This window comes from Rattus rattus, chromosome 10 (assembly GCF_011064425.1).
Source record: "Rattus rattus isolate New Zealand chromosome 10, Rrattus_CSIRO_v1, whole genome shotgun sequence".
In the NCBI taxonomy this organism is placed as follows: domain Eukaryota; kingdom Metazoa; phylum Chordata; class Mammalia; order Rodentia; family Muridae; genus Rattus; species Rattus rattus.
In genome coordinates, this window is record NC_046163.1 from 44,867,631 (window position 1) to 44,886,565 (window position 18,935).

The 18,935-nt window shown below is 48.3% G+C and overlaps 1 protein-coding gene across 2 annotated transcripts; it reads left to right on the forward strand.

The window, feature by feature from the left end:
- The first annotated feature begins 462 nt into the window (after window positions 1-462).
- On the forward strand, window positions 463-11,641 carry Creg1 (cellular repressor of E1A stimulated genes 1). Of its 2 annotated transcripts, XM_032915451.1 has the most exons (4): window positions 463-866; window positions 5,780-5,899; window positions 7,036-7,220; window positions 11,448-11,641. In XM_032915451.1, exons 1-4 carry the CDS (start codon window positions 513-515, stop codon window positions 11,449-11,451), a joined length of 663 nt encoding a protein of 220 aa, XP_032771342.1. In that variant the 5' UTR covers window positions 463-512; the 3' UTR covers window positions 11,452-11,641. The 2 variants fall into 2 exon arrangements, with proteins under 2 accessions (XP_032771342.1, XP_032771344.1); XM_032915453.1 differs by lacking the exon at window positions 11,448-11,641 and having other exon boundaries at window positions 479-866; window positions 7,036-7,224.
- Window positions 11,642-18,935: the final 7,294 nt, after the last annotated feature.

The window sequence follows — 18,935 nt, forward strand, 5'->3', positions numbered from 1 at the left end:
ACTCTTAGTGGCTTTATCTGAAGACACTTCTGAGCCAGTAATTTTTAAGTTCCTTCCTGTCGGTACTTCTGCCCTTTACTACATATAGGCTTGCTTGCTAACAGCGAGTAAATGGAAAAAAGCATATAGAAAACTCACTTTCTCTTAGATGCCAGGCACGCATACTCAAACGACATTAAAACGGTGGTGTGTGCTAAAAAGGTGGTGTGTGTGTGAAGGCAGTCTTTTTTTCTAGCATTGTGACTTAGGAAGTTGCTTGATTTCTTCTAGACCTCATTTATCTGTCTGTAAATCAAACAGAACAAGTATCTCTTTAGGGTAAACTCGCAATCTTTACAGAGCAGATCACAAGACTCGGAGAACATATGCATCTGGAAACAGGCCTGCACTGGAGCCACGCCCCCTCCGGCCTGCTCCTCTCTGATTGGCTTTCTTGGGGGGGCGGAACCCTAGCGTGCAATAGTCACGGCGGCAGAGTTTGGTCGCAGAGCAGGTGCTCTGCAGTCAGCGCCATGGCTGCCCTCGGTCCTGTGCTCGCGCGCTCCCTGCTTGCTGCCCTTCTGGCTCCCGCGCTAGTGGCACTACTGGTGTCGCCGGCCTGGGGACGCGGAGGCCGGGACCACGGGGACTGGGACGTGGACAGGCGACTGCCTCCACTGCCACCCCGCGATGACGGGCCGCGCGTGGCCCGCTTCGTCACTCACGTCTCGGACTGGGGCTCGCTGGCCACTATCTCCACGAGAGAGGAGGTGCGCGGCAGGCCCTTCGCGGACATCATCTCAATTAGTGACGGTCCTCCGGGAGAAGGCTCAGGCGAGCCCTACATGTACCTGAGTCCGCTGCAACAAGCAGTGAGCGACCTGCAGGTGAGCGGGAGCGCGGCGCTGTTTCCCAGGACGGGCAGAGCAGGGAACCGGCCTCTCTGTTTAGCCTTCCTGAGAGAGCGTGGGTCTTAGAGATAAGACTTTTGAACCCAGCTTCCATGACTGTCTCATGCGGCCGGCGCTGGCTAGGCGGAGGTTGTAGCATCCCAGATGTTGGGCAACTACCGGGACGTTCCTTCTCTTACCCTGCTCCTGGTCTAAGCGCTTGAGGTAAATTCTTTGCCAGTACCTGGAGCACTTCACACCCTTTAAAAAGGCAGGCGTCATTTGAAGGCGCCCTCTCGGCATGAGCTGAACTCCTGTTTTTTTTTTTTTTTTTTTTTTTTTTTTTTGGAGCTGGGGACCGAACCTAGGGCCTTGCGCTTGCTAGGGCAAGCGCTCTACCACTGAGCTAAATCGCCAACCCCCTGAACTCCTGTTCTTTAAAGACATCCAGGTTGTTGGATAGTTTAGCACTTGGCTTATGTGACTTCGGAAGTTCTCTTCCCCACCTCTGCAGAGCTTTCCTACCAGCAGTGGGAAACTACTACACAGCACTATGGTTGACTGCGTTCTTTGGGTTCCATAGTCATAGTGTTGTCCCCAGTAGAGAGCAGGACTCTTTGAAGGGCTGGTTCCTCTTCGACCTTTGCCTACTCTCTGGGATCGGGCTAGGCTTATAATTCGGGTGGAAACACCCTGGAAGGGAAAGGCCACAAAGGAGCTCAGAAATGGAGCCTGACTCGGTGGAGGGTCTTTGGGGCAAAGCGGGGCGGGGTGTGGCGTGATGGGGGCGGGGCATAGGGTAGTGGTAAAAGGGAACCAAGAGACGCTGACGTTTTAATCAAGTCCGGAGTGTCAGGTGCCAAGAGCTTTTTGGTTCCACTCATTTCCATTCATTGTCTCTTGTAGTAACTCTTAGAAATAGGCTTGGCTATTCCCATATTACAGATGAAAACGTGAGGTTAAGTAATTGCGCAAAGCCAAGGGGCCCACCCTAGTTCACCTCAGACCCCCTTGACTTCAAAGCACAAGCCATAGACTGGGAACCTGTGTGCTAGAAACCAGTTTTCTTCAGCCTACACAGAGTTCTGCTTTGTTCTAAACAAAATTAGCGACCGCCTTCTAAAACTGCAATTGTAGGGACTAGGGGAATAGCCCAGTTGGTAAAATACTGGCCATGTAGTCAAGAGGACCTGTATTTGGTCCTCCTCTCACCCATGTAAAAAGGGAGGCTCAATAGCTTGCAAGCACTCGTGACCCCACACTGGCCCTAGGCATCTCCCTGTCCTGCCAGCCAAATGGAGTGAGTGAGCTTCAAACCGCATGGAGAGAGCCTGTCTCAAAAAGCAAGTAGGATGGCTCCAGCTTCCGAGGGGTGACAGCCAAAATTGACCTCTGGCCATGTCATATACTCATTAATACACATGTGCCTGTGGTGCACACACGCGCACGCGCGCGCGTGCACACACACACACACACACACACACACACGCACATGCACACACACACACGCACACACGTGCACATGCACGCATACATGCATGCGCACACACAGGATAACATTTTAGAGTACAAAGTCTATTTATTTGTTTCTAACTCTTCTTGAAAATGTCAGAAGACTTAGCAGCACTGGGAGTGGGGGGTGGGGCTGTATTTTTCTGAGAGACAAACGGAATAGAAGTCGCTGCCCCTTCCAGTCCAAATAGATTGACCCCAATTCACCATTTTCTTCCCTGCCCGTTTCCCTCCTCTAGGCGTCTGCTGTTCCCTCTACCCCAGCAGTGGTACTCAACTGACCTGCACAGCACTTGCAGAGAGGTTTTAAAATGCACTACCAAGCCACTTTATTCTAAAGCGATGCCCCCTGCCCCCTCAAACCCTCCCCGGTCTTTCTAATAGGAAGGGCACAGATTGAGCATTGCTACACCCCGTGATCTTTTTTTCTATTTGTGAGGTGTCTGGGGTCGTATCATCTGCACTGCCAAAATGAGGAACACTGAGGTTTAGAGATGGGGGCTCACCTGTGACCCCCTAGCTGATGGCCAGCAGGGAGGCCTCCAGTGAAATATTTCCTGCATAGAAAAGAGGCAATTGTGACCTCCCCACCCCCGGCTCTCAGGTTTCTGGGATGGTATTATTGTGGTATTATTGAAAAGGCATGGGCACGATTCCTCTGGATGCTGACTCGGTCAGTTAACCAGCTGAAACTGGTTCCTGATGTGCCTTTCCTCTTCAACCACCCAGAGTCTCTATGGGCCTTCCTTTTAGGTTAGAAGGAACAAGGCTGAGGCTTGAAACCATTTCCCCTGTGTAAAATGCCGGCCATCTTCCTCACAGACAAGGAGAAGTTTGGGTGTACCTCCCATACGGATATTCCTCTTATCTAGATTTTTGGTGTGTGATAATTTTGTATAACGAACGTTTAAAGGAAGAATTTGTTTCTGCTGGTTGATAATATGGTACCAGGTTGTGTCGTAGAAGCCAGCAAGTCAAAAGTAAAGCTGGTAGGGCGCTTGCCTAGGATGCAGGAAGCCTTGAGTCCTGTCCCAGCGCTGTGTAAACCAGTCTTGGTGGTACAGACGTATATACAGACATATATAGTCTCAGAATTTGGGAGGTGGGGGTGGAAGGGTCAGCAGCACACGGTTACTTTTCTCTGTTATCTTGGCGAGTTCACAGCCTGACTGGACTGTATAATGTCCCATTTTAAACCGAACAAAACTCTTTTACCTCTCTGTCCCTCTTGGTTCTTCTCTCTTGTGATATGACCAGGTTATTCCTGATTTTTTTCTTTTCCCCTTTGATCCATTAAAAACAAGTCCATCTCTTACTTCCTTGTTCATCAGATACTTTGAATGTTGTGTGCACAGTCATAGTTTTTCCATCTAGGGTTTACTTCCTCATCGAGAATGAATATATATGTATATATATATATATATATATATATATATGCTATTTTCAGACACACCTGGAAAGGGTATTAAATCCCATTACACATGGTTGTGAGCCACCATGTGGTTGCTGGGAATTGAACGCAGGACCTCTGGGAGAGCAGTCAGTGCTCTTAACCACCGATCTAGCCCAGAGTCTTGTATTTTTCATTGCCTTCATTAAATATCTGTCCAATGAAAGTCTCATTTCTTTCTCCTTCTGGAAACCAACTTCCCTCGACTGGCAACATCCCAGATTGTGGAATGATTTTCCCAGTAAACGTATTAGAATTCTCATTGCCTTTCCACCTCTCAGTTTTTCTTCTGCTCTCTTTGTTATCATGTCTGTTCTCTCCTCTTCATTCGTGCTATGCTTAGGCTAAGTCCTCCCCACCATGCTCGAAAGTGCTCAAACAACTTTTAAATTGTCTGTCTGAACCACCCTGCCTGCCAGACTTACAATAACAAAATTACAGGTCGTCCTCTGCACAGAGGACTTAAGGAACACGCCTGCTACGGCAAACCCTGAGTGTCAGGGGAGATGGGTCATCAGGAAAAGAGCTTGACATGCAGATGTCAAGAGTTCAGATCTCTAGCACCCACCTGGAAAATCATCTGGCTGTCCTGTACTCCCACTGCTTGGCAAATGGAGACTGGGTGTCTCCTGGGACAAGCTACTGTGACTTCCCTGTTGAACAAAACAAAACAAACAAAACAAACCCTGTCTTAGTAACGAGATTGGTCAAGGAAGACATCCAGTGTTAACCTCTGAGTTCCACACCTGTGTATCTGCCCACATACATGGGAACGAACACACACACACACACACACACACACACACACACACACACACACACACATGTACACTCACAAATAGTAAAATAAATAAAACCTTGGGTACAGATTGGTACTCAGCACTTTAACAGACTCTGCAGGGGATTCCAGAAAACACTGCTTAAGCATGGCCTGCAAAATTGACAATGGAGAAACCTTACCCAAGGGCTCTCCCTTCTTTTCGTTCTTGGGAGGGCGGGGGGTTCTCTTCTTACAGCTTGAAGACAGCAGACATTTTAGCTAGGATTAGAGGTTTGCACCAGCGTGTCCAGCGAGATTGACTTTTTTTGTAACCATGTGTATGTGTGGCCCTCTCTGTGTACATATTCATGTGAGTGTGGGTGCCCTCGAAGGCCAGACACTGGGTCCTTGGGAGCTGAACCTAACTTATAAGTGTCTGAGCATGTGGGTTGTGGAAACGGAACGCAGGCCTTCAGAAGAGCAGTGGATGCTCATCCCCGATGAGTCTTTTTTCCTCCCTCCTCTTTCCTGAGAGTCTGAGACGCATGGTTTTGATGGCCCATGGTGAGATGGGTGGATGTAGTTGTGAGTTTGCAGCAATCTGAACAATGCCGGGTTCTGAAGGGAAATGAATTAGGAATCTTTTTGCCTCGTGTTTCGAATCTGAGGTAAAAATTCTCTGGTTACAGAAGTAAGCAACTTGAGATCACATGACAATTCTGAGGTCAAGAGATAACCATGTAGCATGATTCAGCTACTTTCTTGTTTAAATTATGCAATCAGGCTGTTCCAGCACCTTGGTAATTTCATGCAGTTTTTTGTTTTTTGTTTTTAATTAGAGCTTAATCTGGTAGATATTTCAGTGAGGGCTCTCACCAGTTCTGGCTTAGGGGATACTTTATGTAACTTTATGTTATTAGGGGATAACTATGGAACTGATAAGAATAGTTACACTAAAATATTCTCTGTAGTTTGTTCATTTAAAACACGACACCTCTCCACACATACTTTGTGGGGGACAGGACCAGTTTCTGTCCATGGATCGCCCCCCTACCCCGGCGGCTTACAGTTCACTGCTTCAAAGAAGTGTGCTGCAGCTCTGAGGGTAGCATGGCTGCAGGCCGTAAAGTTTGTGCCTCTCCAGAAACCGTATTTCACATGGAAGGATTTTTATTTTTCTCTCTTCAGGGAAATCCAGAGGCTACGCTGACTATGTCTTTAGCACAGACTGCCTACTGTAGGAACCATGGATTTGATCCCCAGAGTCCCCTGTGTGTTCATATAATGATGTCCGGGACTGTGATCAAAGTAAGTTCCACGAAGAGAGATGGGCTTTTAAAAAGGGGGGGAAGGCATTAAAAATGAAGGAGGGGGGGTTGGGGATTTAGCTCAGTGGTAGAGCGCTTGCCTAGGGAAGCGCAAGGCCCTGGGTTCGGTCCCCAGCTCCGAAAAAAAGAACCAAAAAAAAAAAAAAAAAAAAGAGGGCTATTTGGAGAATAAAATACAATTGATTTGTGAAGGGGCAGATGGTGAGAATATGTTCTAACAGAGTAATTCCAAGAACTAAGGGTCCTGACCAGGGTCTGTCGTAGAGGTTCATCCAGTAGGGCACTTATGGGACAAAGGACCCCTGTCCTGGGGCCAAATAGATGTAACATCTGGAAGGCTCCTGTATTAAACACTCTTGCTAAAAACAGCTGCTCATCCAGAGCCACTGCTCTCTAGTTTCATGTGGGCTCCTTGTCCCGGTGTTTGATACCAGCGAGAGGAGTGTCTGTCACTCACCGGGAGGGAGGGCATTTGGACATTTTGGGATGAGTGCTGGTAAGAAGAGGTTAAATAAGGGGTTGACCCTCAATCAGCCTGTGGTGGCGCTGGCAGCAGCACATGCCTTTAATCCTAGCACTAAGGAAGCAGAGACAGGTGGATCTCTGAGTTTGAGGCCAGTCTCATCTGTATAGTGAGTTACATGAGACCAGCATCTCAAAAAGCAAAACAACGGGGCTGGAGAGATGGCTCAGAGGTTGAGAAAGCACTGACTGCTCCCTCCAGAGGTCCTGAGTTCAATCCCCAGCAACCACATGGTGGCTCACAACCACCCATGATGAGATCTGTCGCTGTCTTCTGGTATGCAGACATACGTGCAGGCAGAACACCGTACACAATAAATTAATCGTATTAAAAAACAAACAAACAAAATACCCCAATGAAACAACTATAGAAGAAAGAACTGCTGGATGCTGGTGTGCAGGTAGTAAATACACCAACCGTATCGCTGAGCCAGCAATTTGCTCTCTGATCCTTGTAACTTCTGGTCTGGACAATCTGTGGGTGCATCTCAGGGGTGGGCGGTGTCCTTGACAGGTGGGAGGAAGCACACCCTCTTAGCAAAAGGGATGAAAGTGGTGTTAGAATGGGCTGTTTATCTCCTGTTTGTCCTTCAGGTGAATGAGACAGAAGAGGGCTACGCGCGGGACTCGCTATTCATCAGACACCCTGAGATGAAACACTGGCCTCCTGGCCATAAGTGGTTCTTTGCTAAGTTAAAAATAAGCAATATCTGGGTTTTGGACTACTTTGGTGGACCAAAAGTAGTGACACCTGAAGAATATTTTAACGTCACACTGCAGTAAGTAATTATGTAAGGCTCAAAGTGAGTCTTAACTACCGGGAACACCCCCCCCAGCCCCCCCCCCCCCCCCTCAGGTGAAACAGGAGAATGGAGTTTGATGCAAACCCAAGAGGTTTATTTCTTCCGTGCGTCAGGGTCGACCCTCAATCAGCCCTTCATGGCGACCCCGAATGGCTATAACAAGCAGTTTTTATACTTTTTAGGGGTACAGGTTACATCAGCAAGGTTACAGTTTAAACTTATTGGCTAAGCATATTGACCTTTGAACCTATTGGCTAGCAAGCATATGACACGCATTCGAACTCTATCTGGGACCAGAGGGTCAGGGGACTATGTCTGCCGTTTTTTCAAGAGTGTCCCTGCTCCTCCGGAGAACTGTGGGTGGAGACTAGAACTTGGCCTAGCCTTGGCCCCGGGGCGGGAAGCTGGTACTTGGCCTAGTCTTGACCTGAGGCGGTGGGTATAATGCTGGTGAGAGCCCCTAGGGTCCATCAATTATACACTGTCCACCATTGCTGCACTGTGCCTCTCTCCAGCAGCACCTCCAAGGCTGATTCTACTGGGATCACCTCTCAAAATAATAAGACAGTTGAGATTATAAAAGACGTAGCATCTCGCTCCCAGTGCTTCAGTCAGGCAGGGAGAATCTCGGTGAGTTCAAGGCCAGCATGAATTCTGCATAATGAGTTCTAGGACATCCAGAGCTGCATAGTGAGATCTTGTTTCAAAAAAACTAAACCAACTTTAACCCCAGCCCTCAGGAGGCAGCTCTCTGAGTTGGGTCTCTGAGTTCAAGGCCAATCTGTCTACAGAGCGATTCCCAGGACAACCAGGCCTACACAGAGAAACCCTCTATCGAATAACCAAAAAGCAAGCAAACAAACAAAGAAATGCAGCTAACTAACCAGAAACAACTCTTAAAATATATTTATAAAATAGTTTTAAATGTGTGATACAGAATGGGCAAGCTCACCTGTAACCCTAGACCTTGGCAGACAGAGGCAAGAGGATTAGGAATTCAAGGCCAGCCTCGGCTTCACGGTGAGGCTGAAAGTCAGATCAAGTTACATGAAACCGTGTCTGAAACAAAACCAAGCCCAAACAAGGGGCTCTAGTAAGGAGCCTATAACTTCCAGAATAGTGAAGTCTGGAGTCCATACTTAATCACGTTCTCTATGATCATAATTATAACACAACTGGAAGGGATCTGTGGTTTATGACTACAACGGTAATGGAGTTGATTCCAAAGGGCGGCTGGAGAGAAAGGAGAAGAGTACAGGACGTTTAAGTTCAGCAATTGGGCCCTGGGGCTTGGGTGCGAATCTCGGCCTTGCAAAAAACAAGAATCATCAAATTGCTAAGAGCTGGAGACAGAGCTCAGTCCAAGGCCCTGGGTTTGGTCCTCAGTATATCTTGTCTGGACGTAGAGAAGTAGCAATATCTAAAGATGGACTGGGGCAGGGAGTGGTCAGATGTGAAGTGAGGTCAAGGGTCAGAGGACAGAAGGAGAGGGACTGGAGTGTCCCCTAAGTGACACCGGGTTTTGCAATATAGGACATCTATAAGCCTGAGGTGTAATAGCAGCTAGAGTCTGTTGAGCACGTTTTGCTGGTCCGTGCTATGCTAATCGCTTCCTGTGATTAGCTTAAATTCTCACCGCACCCCTGTGAAGCAAGCACTGATTCCTAGGCTGTAAGAAGGGCCAGGCTGGGAAAGGAGGGGCTTGCATGATGCCTTTCGGCCAGCAGGTGGCAGCGCTGGGATTCAAGCGCTAGGCATCCTAGTCCCCAGCTCTCATCAGACTCCTAATTGTGTGCCGAGCTGGAGCTGCCTCCCCAGGTTCACTTCCTGTTTGCAATGACTGACAGCTCTGTGGGGAGATGGGGGAGGATACTAAGATAGATTTATAAATCAATGCCAAATGAATATGGGTGCGGTAAAGAAACCAGAAGTAGCCGATCCGTAGGTGAAAAGGGAAAACTTTATTCCAATTAACCGGGGAAGGCAAGGAGAGAAGACAAGGAAAGATTTCCAGAGTTAAATGGGAACTAGAGAGACGGAGCTTGTGAGCTGGGTGGGGTTTATGAGCAGGGGCTGAGGGAGCCCAGAGGCTAGCATTGACCTTGTCAAGTTCTTAGGCACCACAGTGTGTGCTAACGGAAGATCCACTTGTTCCTTTTGCCAGAGATAAGGAGCAAGGCTCCCTTTCTAGCAAGCAGGAACTTTCTTCAAGTCCTGAGGGAGTGGTCAAAATGCCCAACCTTGGGAAAAGGTATTTCTTTGGGGGACCAAGCAATCTTCAGTCCTGGAGCTTAAATTCTTAGTGCTTACGTATAGTTTGTTTTTATTTTACTAGAGAGCAGCCTATATTAAACTATGTAAGCCCTAACACCTCCCCCCTGCTCCCTGTGGTGATTGTGAATTTCGACAGCAAACTCGGGGGTTGCTGTTCATATTTCTGTGTTCTGAGCGGGGCTGAGGGTGGTGCATGGCCCAGAGCAGGTGTTGTGGGGGCAGCTCACGGAAACAAAGACTTTCAAATTGTCTGGGCAAAGAATCCGGTTGTCCCGGCATTGATTTTGTTGCCATGAGTGTGGGAGAAGAGGCACGGGCTGCTGACCCTCCCCGGGGCTGGCCGGCCTCCTCCTTTATAGGATGTAGGAGGCAGTGATTGTGAGATTATTACCGGGCAGCACATTATCAAGGAGAGTGACAGTAAGAATGATGGGCTGCTCTGAGAGGTTAGAGTTTACCTTCCCGGGACATCACAATCTCCGAAGCGCAGTTATCTCCGTGTAAATAACACGCCCTGGGCAGTGCTCACTTTAATAACAAAATAAAATTATGTTTTCCCATAAGTCTTTGCTCTGAGTGAGTAAAACAGAGGCTCCTGTTCTGTTCTGTAGACGGGTGGGTAAGTGCTTTTCTGCAGCTCAAAGATAAGAAGGAGCCTTTGCTCTGATCCCCAGGGAGTGGTGGGGCTGGGGGCGGGGGATGGGAGACCAGGGGGAGGCATCCGGTGGCAGTACTGGGGAAGGAAGGTGCCTGTCTCCAGGTGTCTGTGGCCACTGGTTGCCACTTCAGAGTCTGTGAGGACTGGGGGCTGCACATTCTCAGGAACCACTAACGGGGTCCTCTTGGTATCCTGGGCTTTCTTTCTCCAAGTCACCTTCCCAGCCTTTCTCATTGTTTCTCTAAAAAGTCCAGCCCCTTCTGTAGCTAACGACTAGACTCTGAAATGATCCCGAGAAAGCGTCCACACAGGGACGGCTCAGTCAGGCCTAAGTGGCTAGTGTCCCTGAGTTGCTGGACCCAGCCCGTGTGCTCCTCTGCATGCGGGGTGAAGGTGTAACTGTCGGCAGGATGTGTTTGTTACATCCTGGAGGCAGCCGTGATCAGAACACCTATCACCCTGGAGCCGGGACAGCAGCAGGAGGCTGGTCCAGGGTAGCTCACTCACACAAATCCTACCAAGGTGGACACAGAAAGGTCACGAGTCCCATACCTGAACCCTTACCTGGGTGTAGCTTTCCTGGTTGGATGGAAACTCCAGCTGGGACAGGAAGACAGACAAGATCACCTCCCACCTAGGTGGCACTGGCCAGCCACTTCTCTCCTGCTCCAGCGTTCTGGACCCCCCCCCCTTTTTTTTTAAGGTTTTTGCTTCATACTCCCTTTTTGAGAGAGAGAGAGAGAGAGAGAGAGAGAGAGAGAGAGAGAGAGAGAAGAGAGAGAGAGAGTCTTATGTATCCTGGGCTGGTCTAGATCTCTCTGTGCAGCTGAGGATAACCGTGAACTCCCGAAACTCCTTCTGTCCACCTTAGAGTGCTGGGATTGCAAGTGCGAGTCACCTTGCTAAGTGCAGCAAGTTTTGTGAGTACTGGGCAAGCATTCTCCCCAGTGAGCTACATCCCCAGCTCTTGTTGTTGTTGTTGTTTAAATTTTAACCCTTCAGAATTTCTTTTAAAAACAAGAGCCTCCATAGCATGTGTGTGAGTGACTCTGTGGCATTTACTAAGATGCCAACCGTGGAGAGGGGAGGGGCTTGCTAAAAAGGATTCTTGACCCGCGTCTGTCACCGACCGGGGCTCGGGAGTCTCTGAAATTAACTTAAAATAGTAAACGTTTAGGTGCTGTGTTTCTCCAATCTTTCCAGAGAATGAATGAACCTCTAAGACTGGTCATCCTGGCTCATGAGATAATGGTCTCTCTCTTCCTCTGCAGGTGAAGCAAGTACGGTGAACTGGATCACACCAGCGACAGGTCTTCCAAGGCTCATGCACTTAGAGGGCTCGACCCTGCCTGGCTGCTAGCCCACTCTGCCACCTCTTGTTTCTATTTCCTTTGCTTGTCTTTGCAGAGTGTTGTCCGTTAGAAGACGTGCTTGCTGGATTTAAAAAAAAAATGTCTTGAAGCCATTTTCAGAGAAAAATGCCCTTCTTTATGATCAAGGAAGCCATGCTCGGTGCTTTTTCCTCAGTGGTGCCCTCAGTAGGGTGACATATACCAGCTGTAGACCGCCCATTGGCACTGGAGGTCCAGAGGTGCAGATGCTCTGTGCCTGATGGCCACTGTGCCTGAAGGTGCTGTGCTCACCCAGCTGCCTCAGGAGCCTGTGCAGAGGGGCCGAGGGTGGGAGGCCTGGGCCGAGGGTGGGTCCCGGACACAGAGTGCCCGTATGAATCCTCCAGTCCAGGACAGCAGTGACCACGGATGGAGCGTCCCATTCACGTCAACCTGTATAGCTGATCAGCACAAGGCAAAGCTGGGTCTTCTGTAAAACTCCATAAACGTCTTACATTCTAAAGTCATCGTTACCCAGAACAAAATAAATCAGAAAGATTTTCCTGCATCCGTTCTCCATCTAAGTAGACCGTATACTCATTCCTCGTCCTTCGGAATGTGCACGCCTGAGCTGAGGCGCAGCTTCCTCGGCACAGAGCTTGCCAAGCATGAATGAGACCATGGCGTCGGAACAACCAGCCAGCCACAGGCGACATCTTTATTTGCATGAAAAAGCACTCTCAGAAGAAAAAGGAATTTCACATATGTCGGGCTCTTTTTTCGTAAGACTTAAAACCCTATGCCAACCGCAATCCAAGCCCTCCTCAGGCATTCTGTATCTCGAAGCTCCTGGTGCTGCCGCCTGCGTCCTCTGTGGGATGTACCACGGTACTGTGGCATAAAATCAAACTACAACAACAACAAAACATGTCTCTGCACCAGAGGATGGCTCAGCATGTAAGATGACTGCTCTAGCAGAGGACACAAGTTCAGTACCCGCGAGGGGTCAGACAGGCACATCTGCGCATAACTAAATACCTCTAGCCTCCAAGGTCGCCTGCACTGGAGTACACGCACCCACACATAGACACACAGCGACACAATTTAAAACAGTACATCTTTTATTCCAAAGAGGTACTACTTAGTTTTATTACCTGTTTTCATGCTCTTGGATGACATAAGATTTCTTCTAACAGAGTGTGGGGGATCAAGTCACTGACTTAAACAGAGGGGAAAAAAAAGTTAACTATGAACCATCATGTTGGAGAAAGAGATGGTAAACATAACAGAAATCCAGCAAACGACGTCTCAGTCAAAACCCACTAAACAGTAAGGATCTTGTTATTGAAATCAGTAATTAAAAGCATTATTGTAACAAGGTGTGTCGGACTGAGTTCAGAGACGGGCGTTTATGAGAAAGCTCCATTGTGCACCGCTCAATCAGTGTTCTATTTAGTCACACTTTAAGTCAACCACTGATCGTTCCAGAACTCGAGAAGAATCATATGCTTTCCCCAGTGGCAGAGAGCTCATGCCCTAGAACTTGGGCAATGTCTGAATGCAGGCTTTGTCACGGGCCCTTGGGTTCCAGCATGAGTTGTGGCACTGACTTGAGGGTACCTCCCTGGTTGTCTCTTTTCCCATTTAACTGTGAGTTCTGTCTTAAGCACTTGGCACCATGGAAAAACTATCCACATTCAGATAAATCCAATTACCCTACTGGGGGAAGCAGCCAGCTCTTCACAGCAGCGTCCGCACATTCCATTATAATTGAATTTGCAGACTGTCACGGGAGTATTCTAGGTGTCCACAAGGGGGCGCCATAGACTACCGTTAGAGCAGATCCAGACTGTGTTTTGGTTTTTGGTGGTTTTGTTTTATTTTGTTTCCTCTATTTCTTAGTGTTTATGGTAGCCTGAGGTGTCTTCAAACCTGTGATTCTCCTACCTCAGCTTCCTAAGTACTGGGATGAGAAACGCACGACATCATGCCCGGCACAGTGCCACTTTCTCACATAGGCCAGTGTCCAGTGTGACCATGATGGTGACATTAGCATAGGCACTTCAGCAGAGAAAATGTGAGATGAAGGCCTAGTCTCACGCTGCCGCTGGTGGGTTCAAGGCTCGGTCGCTTCCTTCACACCAGGGCCTTTGCTTCAAACCCTGGGTCTCACACCTCACCCACTGCAGGGAGACTAAGCCCGGGTCTTAGCTGGGATGAGTTGCATTTGGCAGATGTTTCCCTGCCCAAACCATGACCAACAATCAGGTTAATCCTGTCCTCTAATCCAGGGTCGAAGCCCTTGGGTTTACATCTGGGTGGGGATCCATTATGAACGGAGGCACGGTCAGGAGAAACAGGAATGTTCTGACTCGAGGCTGCCAGGATCACGAGCCATCCTTAGTAGTATTCAGACCGAGAACCACAAGGTGACTGAGGACTACTTTGCTATAACGGCACATTCTGGAGCTGTTTTAGCACTGTGAAAATAATACCCTGTGGGAGTTTACTGGCCGGTGTTTTTGTGGTGTTTTCCAAACTCTTCAAAAACAGATGGTCTGTATTTCCCTCTGAGAAGACAAATGATAAGTTTAGAGGAGACTATGGAGCAGTCATTTCCTGGGCTCTTTTTCCCTTCCTTTGTGTTATAGGGAGCATACAGGATAGGGGAGAGAGAAGACTAGATAGGGAATCCTGTTCCTTTACTTCACATATCAATTGATAATATCAAATTTTCTCAAAAGTAATAGTCACAGATGTCAACGCACTTAATTTTATGAAATGTATCCGTGCGTGGTGCTCTTTTTCTGAGTCTAGTTGCAAGCCCAAGAAACGGGTGAAGCACTCGTGGATTTTCCTTTTTAACTTTATGGAAGAGGTTGGGTAACCAAAGCGTTGGTTTGAGGTCGTCCACACATTTCCATATCAGATCCTATAACTTTGATTCAGGAACGCAACACTAGAGGTCCCTGTGGGTCCTTTAAAGAAATGCTTTGCCTCCTGGTTTGTTTTTAAAGGTTTGTAGTATGGAAGGAAAAAAAAGGGCAAGGGCCATGTGTTTGAAAAAGCTAGGCTTTCATTTCCCACGTAGTTCTTTGACATCTTTGGTGGTGGGAGGTGGGGAGTAGGCCCTGTGAGCTCTGAAGCCAGACTGTTCAAATCTCAACAACAGCTTAGCCTGTGGTCACCAGGACTAAGTCCAGGATCGGGCTAGACAGTGACTTTTGTTTACTTATCAATCAGGATACGAATGACCAGAAGTCCTTACACAGAAGGTAAGACCAGCGCAGAATCATGGAACCCGACCTTCTAGAAAATGATGCGACCGTGGGAAGGTCCCAACTGTCCTGTACGCATGCTCCTTCATTGTAAGAACTGTGGAAAAGGAGCCGACAGGAGACCGGGCCTGGAATTCTGAGGTCCGACTTGAGAGGCTAGGCTGCCAGCCCCAGAGCGAGGGGGGGAAAACAACAAAACTTGGGAATCGCAGTTTGACATGATGACCACTAGAGGGCGCTGTGAAGCCGAGCGCAGGTGTTCAATGGGGCGGCCCTTCGACCCTTTCTCCTCCGGATGAGAAAAGTTAGTCCTTTCGCTAGCAGACCCTCTGCTCCGCTGGAGCTGCGTCCCCCTTTGACATCTTTCCTTTCATTTAATGAAATGACCATCCTAAGGAGAGGCCAAGAGTATCCAGCAGTATCCAGAGTTGGAGCTCTTGGGTTGTTCCTAGAGCAAGCGATCTCTGCCGGACCTGTTTGCCCCCAGAGTCAAGGCTGGCTCAGCAAAGACTTCTGGCAGCCTCCTCACATCAGATGAGGTGAGGCGACCTAGTCTCCATTAAGAAAAAAAGTGACCCATGAGAAGTCAAAAAATCTCCAGCATCGTGGGATTGGGTAGAACCTTCAGGCTCCAAGGTTGATTCTCCACTCTTTTTTTTTTTTAAGATCTATTTATTTTATTTATATGAGTACACTGTAGCTGTTTTCAGGGGCATCAGATCCCATTACAGATGGTTGTGAGCCACCATGTGGTTGCTGGGAATTGAACTCAGGACCTGTGGAAGAGGAGTCAGTGCTCTTAACTGCTGAGCCATCTCTCCAGCCCCGGATTCTCCACTCTTAAACCAAAACTGGACACCCGCTTAGTGGAGGCCAGAGAATTCAGCCCCTTCAAGGGGGCACACAGAGACCTGGAGAGGGACAGTGATTTTCTTGTTTGTTTTGCTCAAAGTCACACAGTAAGTGAAGGATGAAGTTGGGACCAGATCCTAGGGTGGTGTATCCCTCAAAAACCAGCTGAGGAGAAGACCTTCTGGAAGAATCAGAATGAAAACAAAGCCCATTCCCCACAAGATGATGTAACTGGTTCCCGGGGTGCCCTCAGGGCTCAGGGTTGGCTTTTTCTCATCTCAATGACTTTGCATTTGCTTAGGTGCCTCAGAGCTTCTGAGGCTGCACTCATCCCTGAAGCCAGGGCTATCTGTTCATAAGGAGCACAGGGCAGGCACATTGAGTCGATGCTCAGAAAGAATTAAAAAGAAGCGCACAGGTCCTTACTCAGGCGTGGTCTCTGCTCCCTTACGACTTGTCCACAGCCTGCTTTTTCTCAGTCTCTTCCTCATCACAGAGACCGTGCACGGTCCTTTCTCAGCTCCCATCATTTCTAGAAGATTCTGGCCAGAGCTTCTTCCACTAAACGTTTAATAATCCCCTGGCTTCCCTGTCCCAGATAGTGCTGACAGTGACGAACTCACCTGAAGTATGCAAAGGGAGCCAGCTTTTCCCAGCATCCTCGGTATACAGACATACGATTCAGGAAAACTACCAGGAAGCATGCTGTCCATTTTTCAATACATAACTCATGGATAAAATGGGTAAAAGCCATGCTGGTGGTCGGCAAATTCGGGACAAAGAGGTTCAGAGACTTCCGAACTTGTCCAGAGCTGGTTAGTAAGTCCTCTCACCTTAAAGTCTGCCCCCGTACGACACACGTCTTTCCACTACCATGATGCACCACCACCCAGAGCACGTGACTTCCAGTCTTGATTTGGACGTTTGCCAGCTTTTGGGATAGTAGGTAAAATCTCAATTTCCTTAACTATAAAGTGGAAAGTGCACATCGGTAACGGCTGTCTTCCTGGGTCATCTAAAAAGATTAAAATGGCAATATGTAAAAATGACATTCAAATGGAAGGCACCCCTCCAGCAGTGTTGGGCTGTCAAGGACAATATTTAAGACGCAATCAATCGCTCGACCTATCTCCTGATAGTACCCGTGTAATATTATCCACACCTCCAGTTTAATTTTGCTACCTTTTACAAAGATCATTAAAGACACATTTACTTTATTTCTTTGTGCAATGTTTTAAAATTATTTTGTCCTCTATTATATTTACTGGTGTGTTTGGACCTTGGGCATGCTCTCCCCCCACAATATCTCACAGAATTTTTTTTTTAATTGTGCTTTAATCCTTAAAAAACAAATTGGTCTTTTGAGAGAATGGTTAACTAAAATTAGCCTCCAGGCAAAATGGGCCCAGGTCAATGGCATCTTTGGTGGCCATGTTTTCAGCGTCTGTAACATCAGGAGCATTTCAAGGGCAAACTGCAGGTTCAAAGTCAACTTTCTTCAGAAAAGTCATTGGATTATAAAATTAAAACCCATGAAGCAGACCCTTAAACATGCCGTAATCCAGGCTCTCAATAGGTGCACTAAACGTTTCCTACAAATCTTTTACTCTGCCCATCTCTGTGTCTGCTTCATCCTTGGGCAAAAGGTCAAAAGTCCTTCATTTGGTGAGCCTGGTGCTCACAAGGGAGAGAAGCACTTCTTAAAGAGATGCTCCTCTGGGAGACAAGCTGTTAGGGTAGCTTCCAAGATGTCCACACTGTGGTATATACACCAGTGTAGCTTTCCTGATGACAGAAGACCTGTGCCTGGAAGGGCTAGCACGCCTGTGCTTCTCATTGAGTCTGTGGTAAAAGGAGAGATTAACTCAGAGTGTTTGACCTAATCTCCTACACCCTGTCAGTCCTTGCAGACTTTCCTCCAAGTAGCTTCGGAAGGGCAGTAGAGAGTGCTGGGTTGGCATGGGGAAAACTGGCAAGAAGCTGGAGGTGTCCTCCGAGGGCTGAGAGCAATATCTGGACCCCGTTCTTGTAAGTGGAAGAAAAGTTTCCAGTCACCAGTGAATTAGGAATAGCAGCTGGCGCTTCAGATCCAAACAGCAGCCAAGCCAGCATGCCACATCTGCCCTTCAGCCCTATGTCACTGTAAGGTTATAAGTCTGCACTGTTTCAGGGCACTAAGTTTGTGATAGTTCATTATGTGGCAATAGAAAGCTACTTCAATTCCCAAAATCTCTCAATACATAAATTAGAATCATTTGTCTGCCAGCAACAGAAATTGAGTTTGGGGTGGAGTGGAGTAGTACCCACAGTAGTCACAGGACACAGTCAGACACACAGTAGTCACAGGACACAGTCAGACACACAGTAGTCACAGGACACGGGCAGACACACAGTAGTCACAGGACACGGGCAGACACACAGTAGTCACAGGACACGGGCAGACACACAGTAGTCACAGGACACGGGCACAGGGCACGGGCAGACACACAGTAGGCACAGGGCACGGGCAGACACACAGTAGTCACAGGACACGGGCAGACACACAGTAGGCACAGGACACGGGCAGACACACAGTAGGCACAGGACACGGGCAGACACACAGTAGGCACAGGACACGGGCAGACACACAGTAGGCACAGGACACGGGCAGACACACAGTAGGCACAGGACACGGGCAGACACACAGTAGGCACAGGACACGGGCAGACACACAGTAGGCACAGGACACAGGCAGACACACAGTAGGCACAGGGCACAGGCAGACACACAGTAGGCACAGGACACAGGCAGACACACAGGACAGGCAGACACACAGGACAGGACACAGGCAGACACACAGTAGGCACAGGACACAGGCAGACACACAGTAGGCACAGGACACAGGCAGACACACAGTAGGCACAGGACACAGGCAGACACACAGTAGGCACAGGGCACAGGCAGACACACAGTAGGCATAGGACATAGGCAGCTCCTGGGATGAATCCAAGTAGGGACAAAGGACTTAGAGATATTTCCAGGCTGGATTCTACTTTTAAGACCCTGTTTATTTTTGACTTTTTTTTTTTTTTTTTGAGATAGTCTTGCACCCTGGGCTGGTCTCAAACTTACTTTGTAGCCAAGGATGATCAAGAAATTGTAACCCAAGTGCTGAGGTCTCAGGCCTCTGCCACTGTACACAGCTGCTGTTAAATTCTAAGTAAGCAGACGCTGGAAGGATGGCTTAGTGGTCAGAGGAACTTAGTGCTCTTCCGCAGGATTGGAGTTCAGTTCCCAGCATCCATATCAAGCTTCTCAC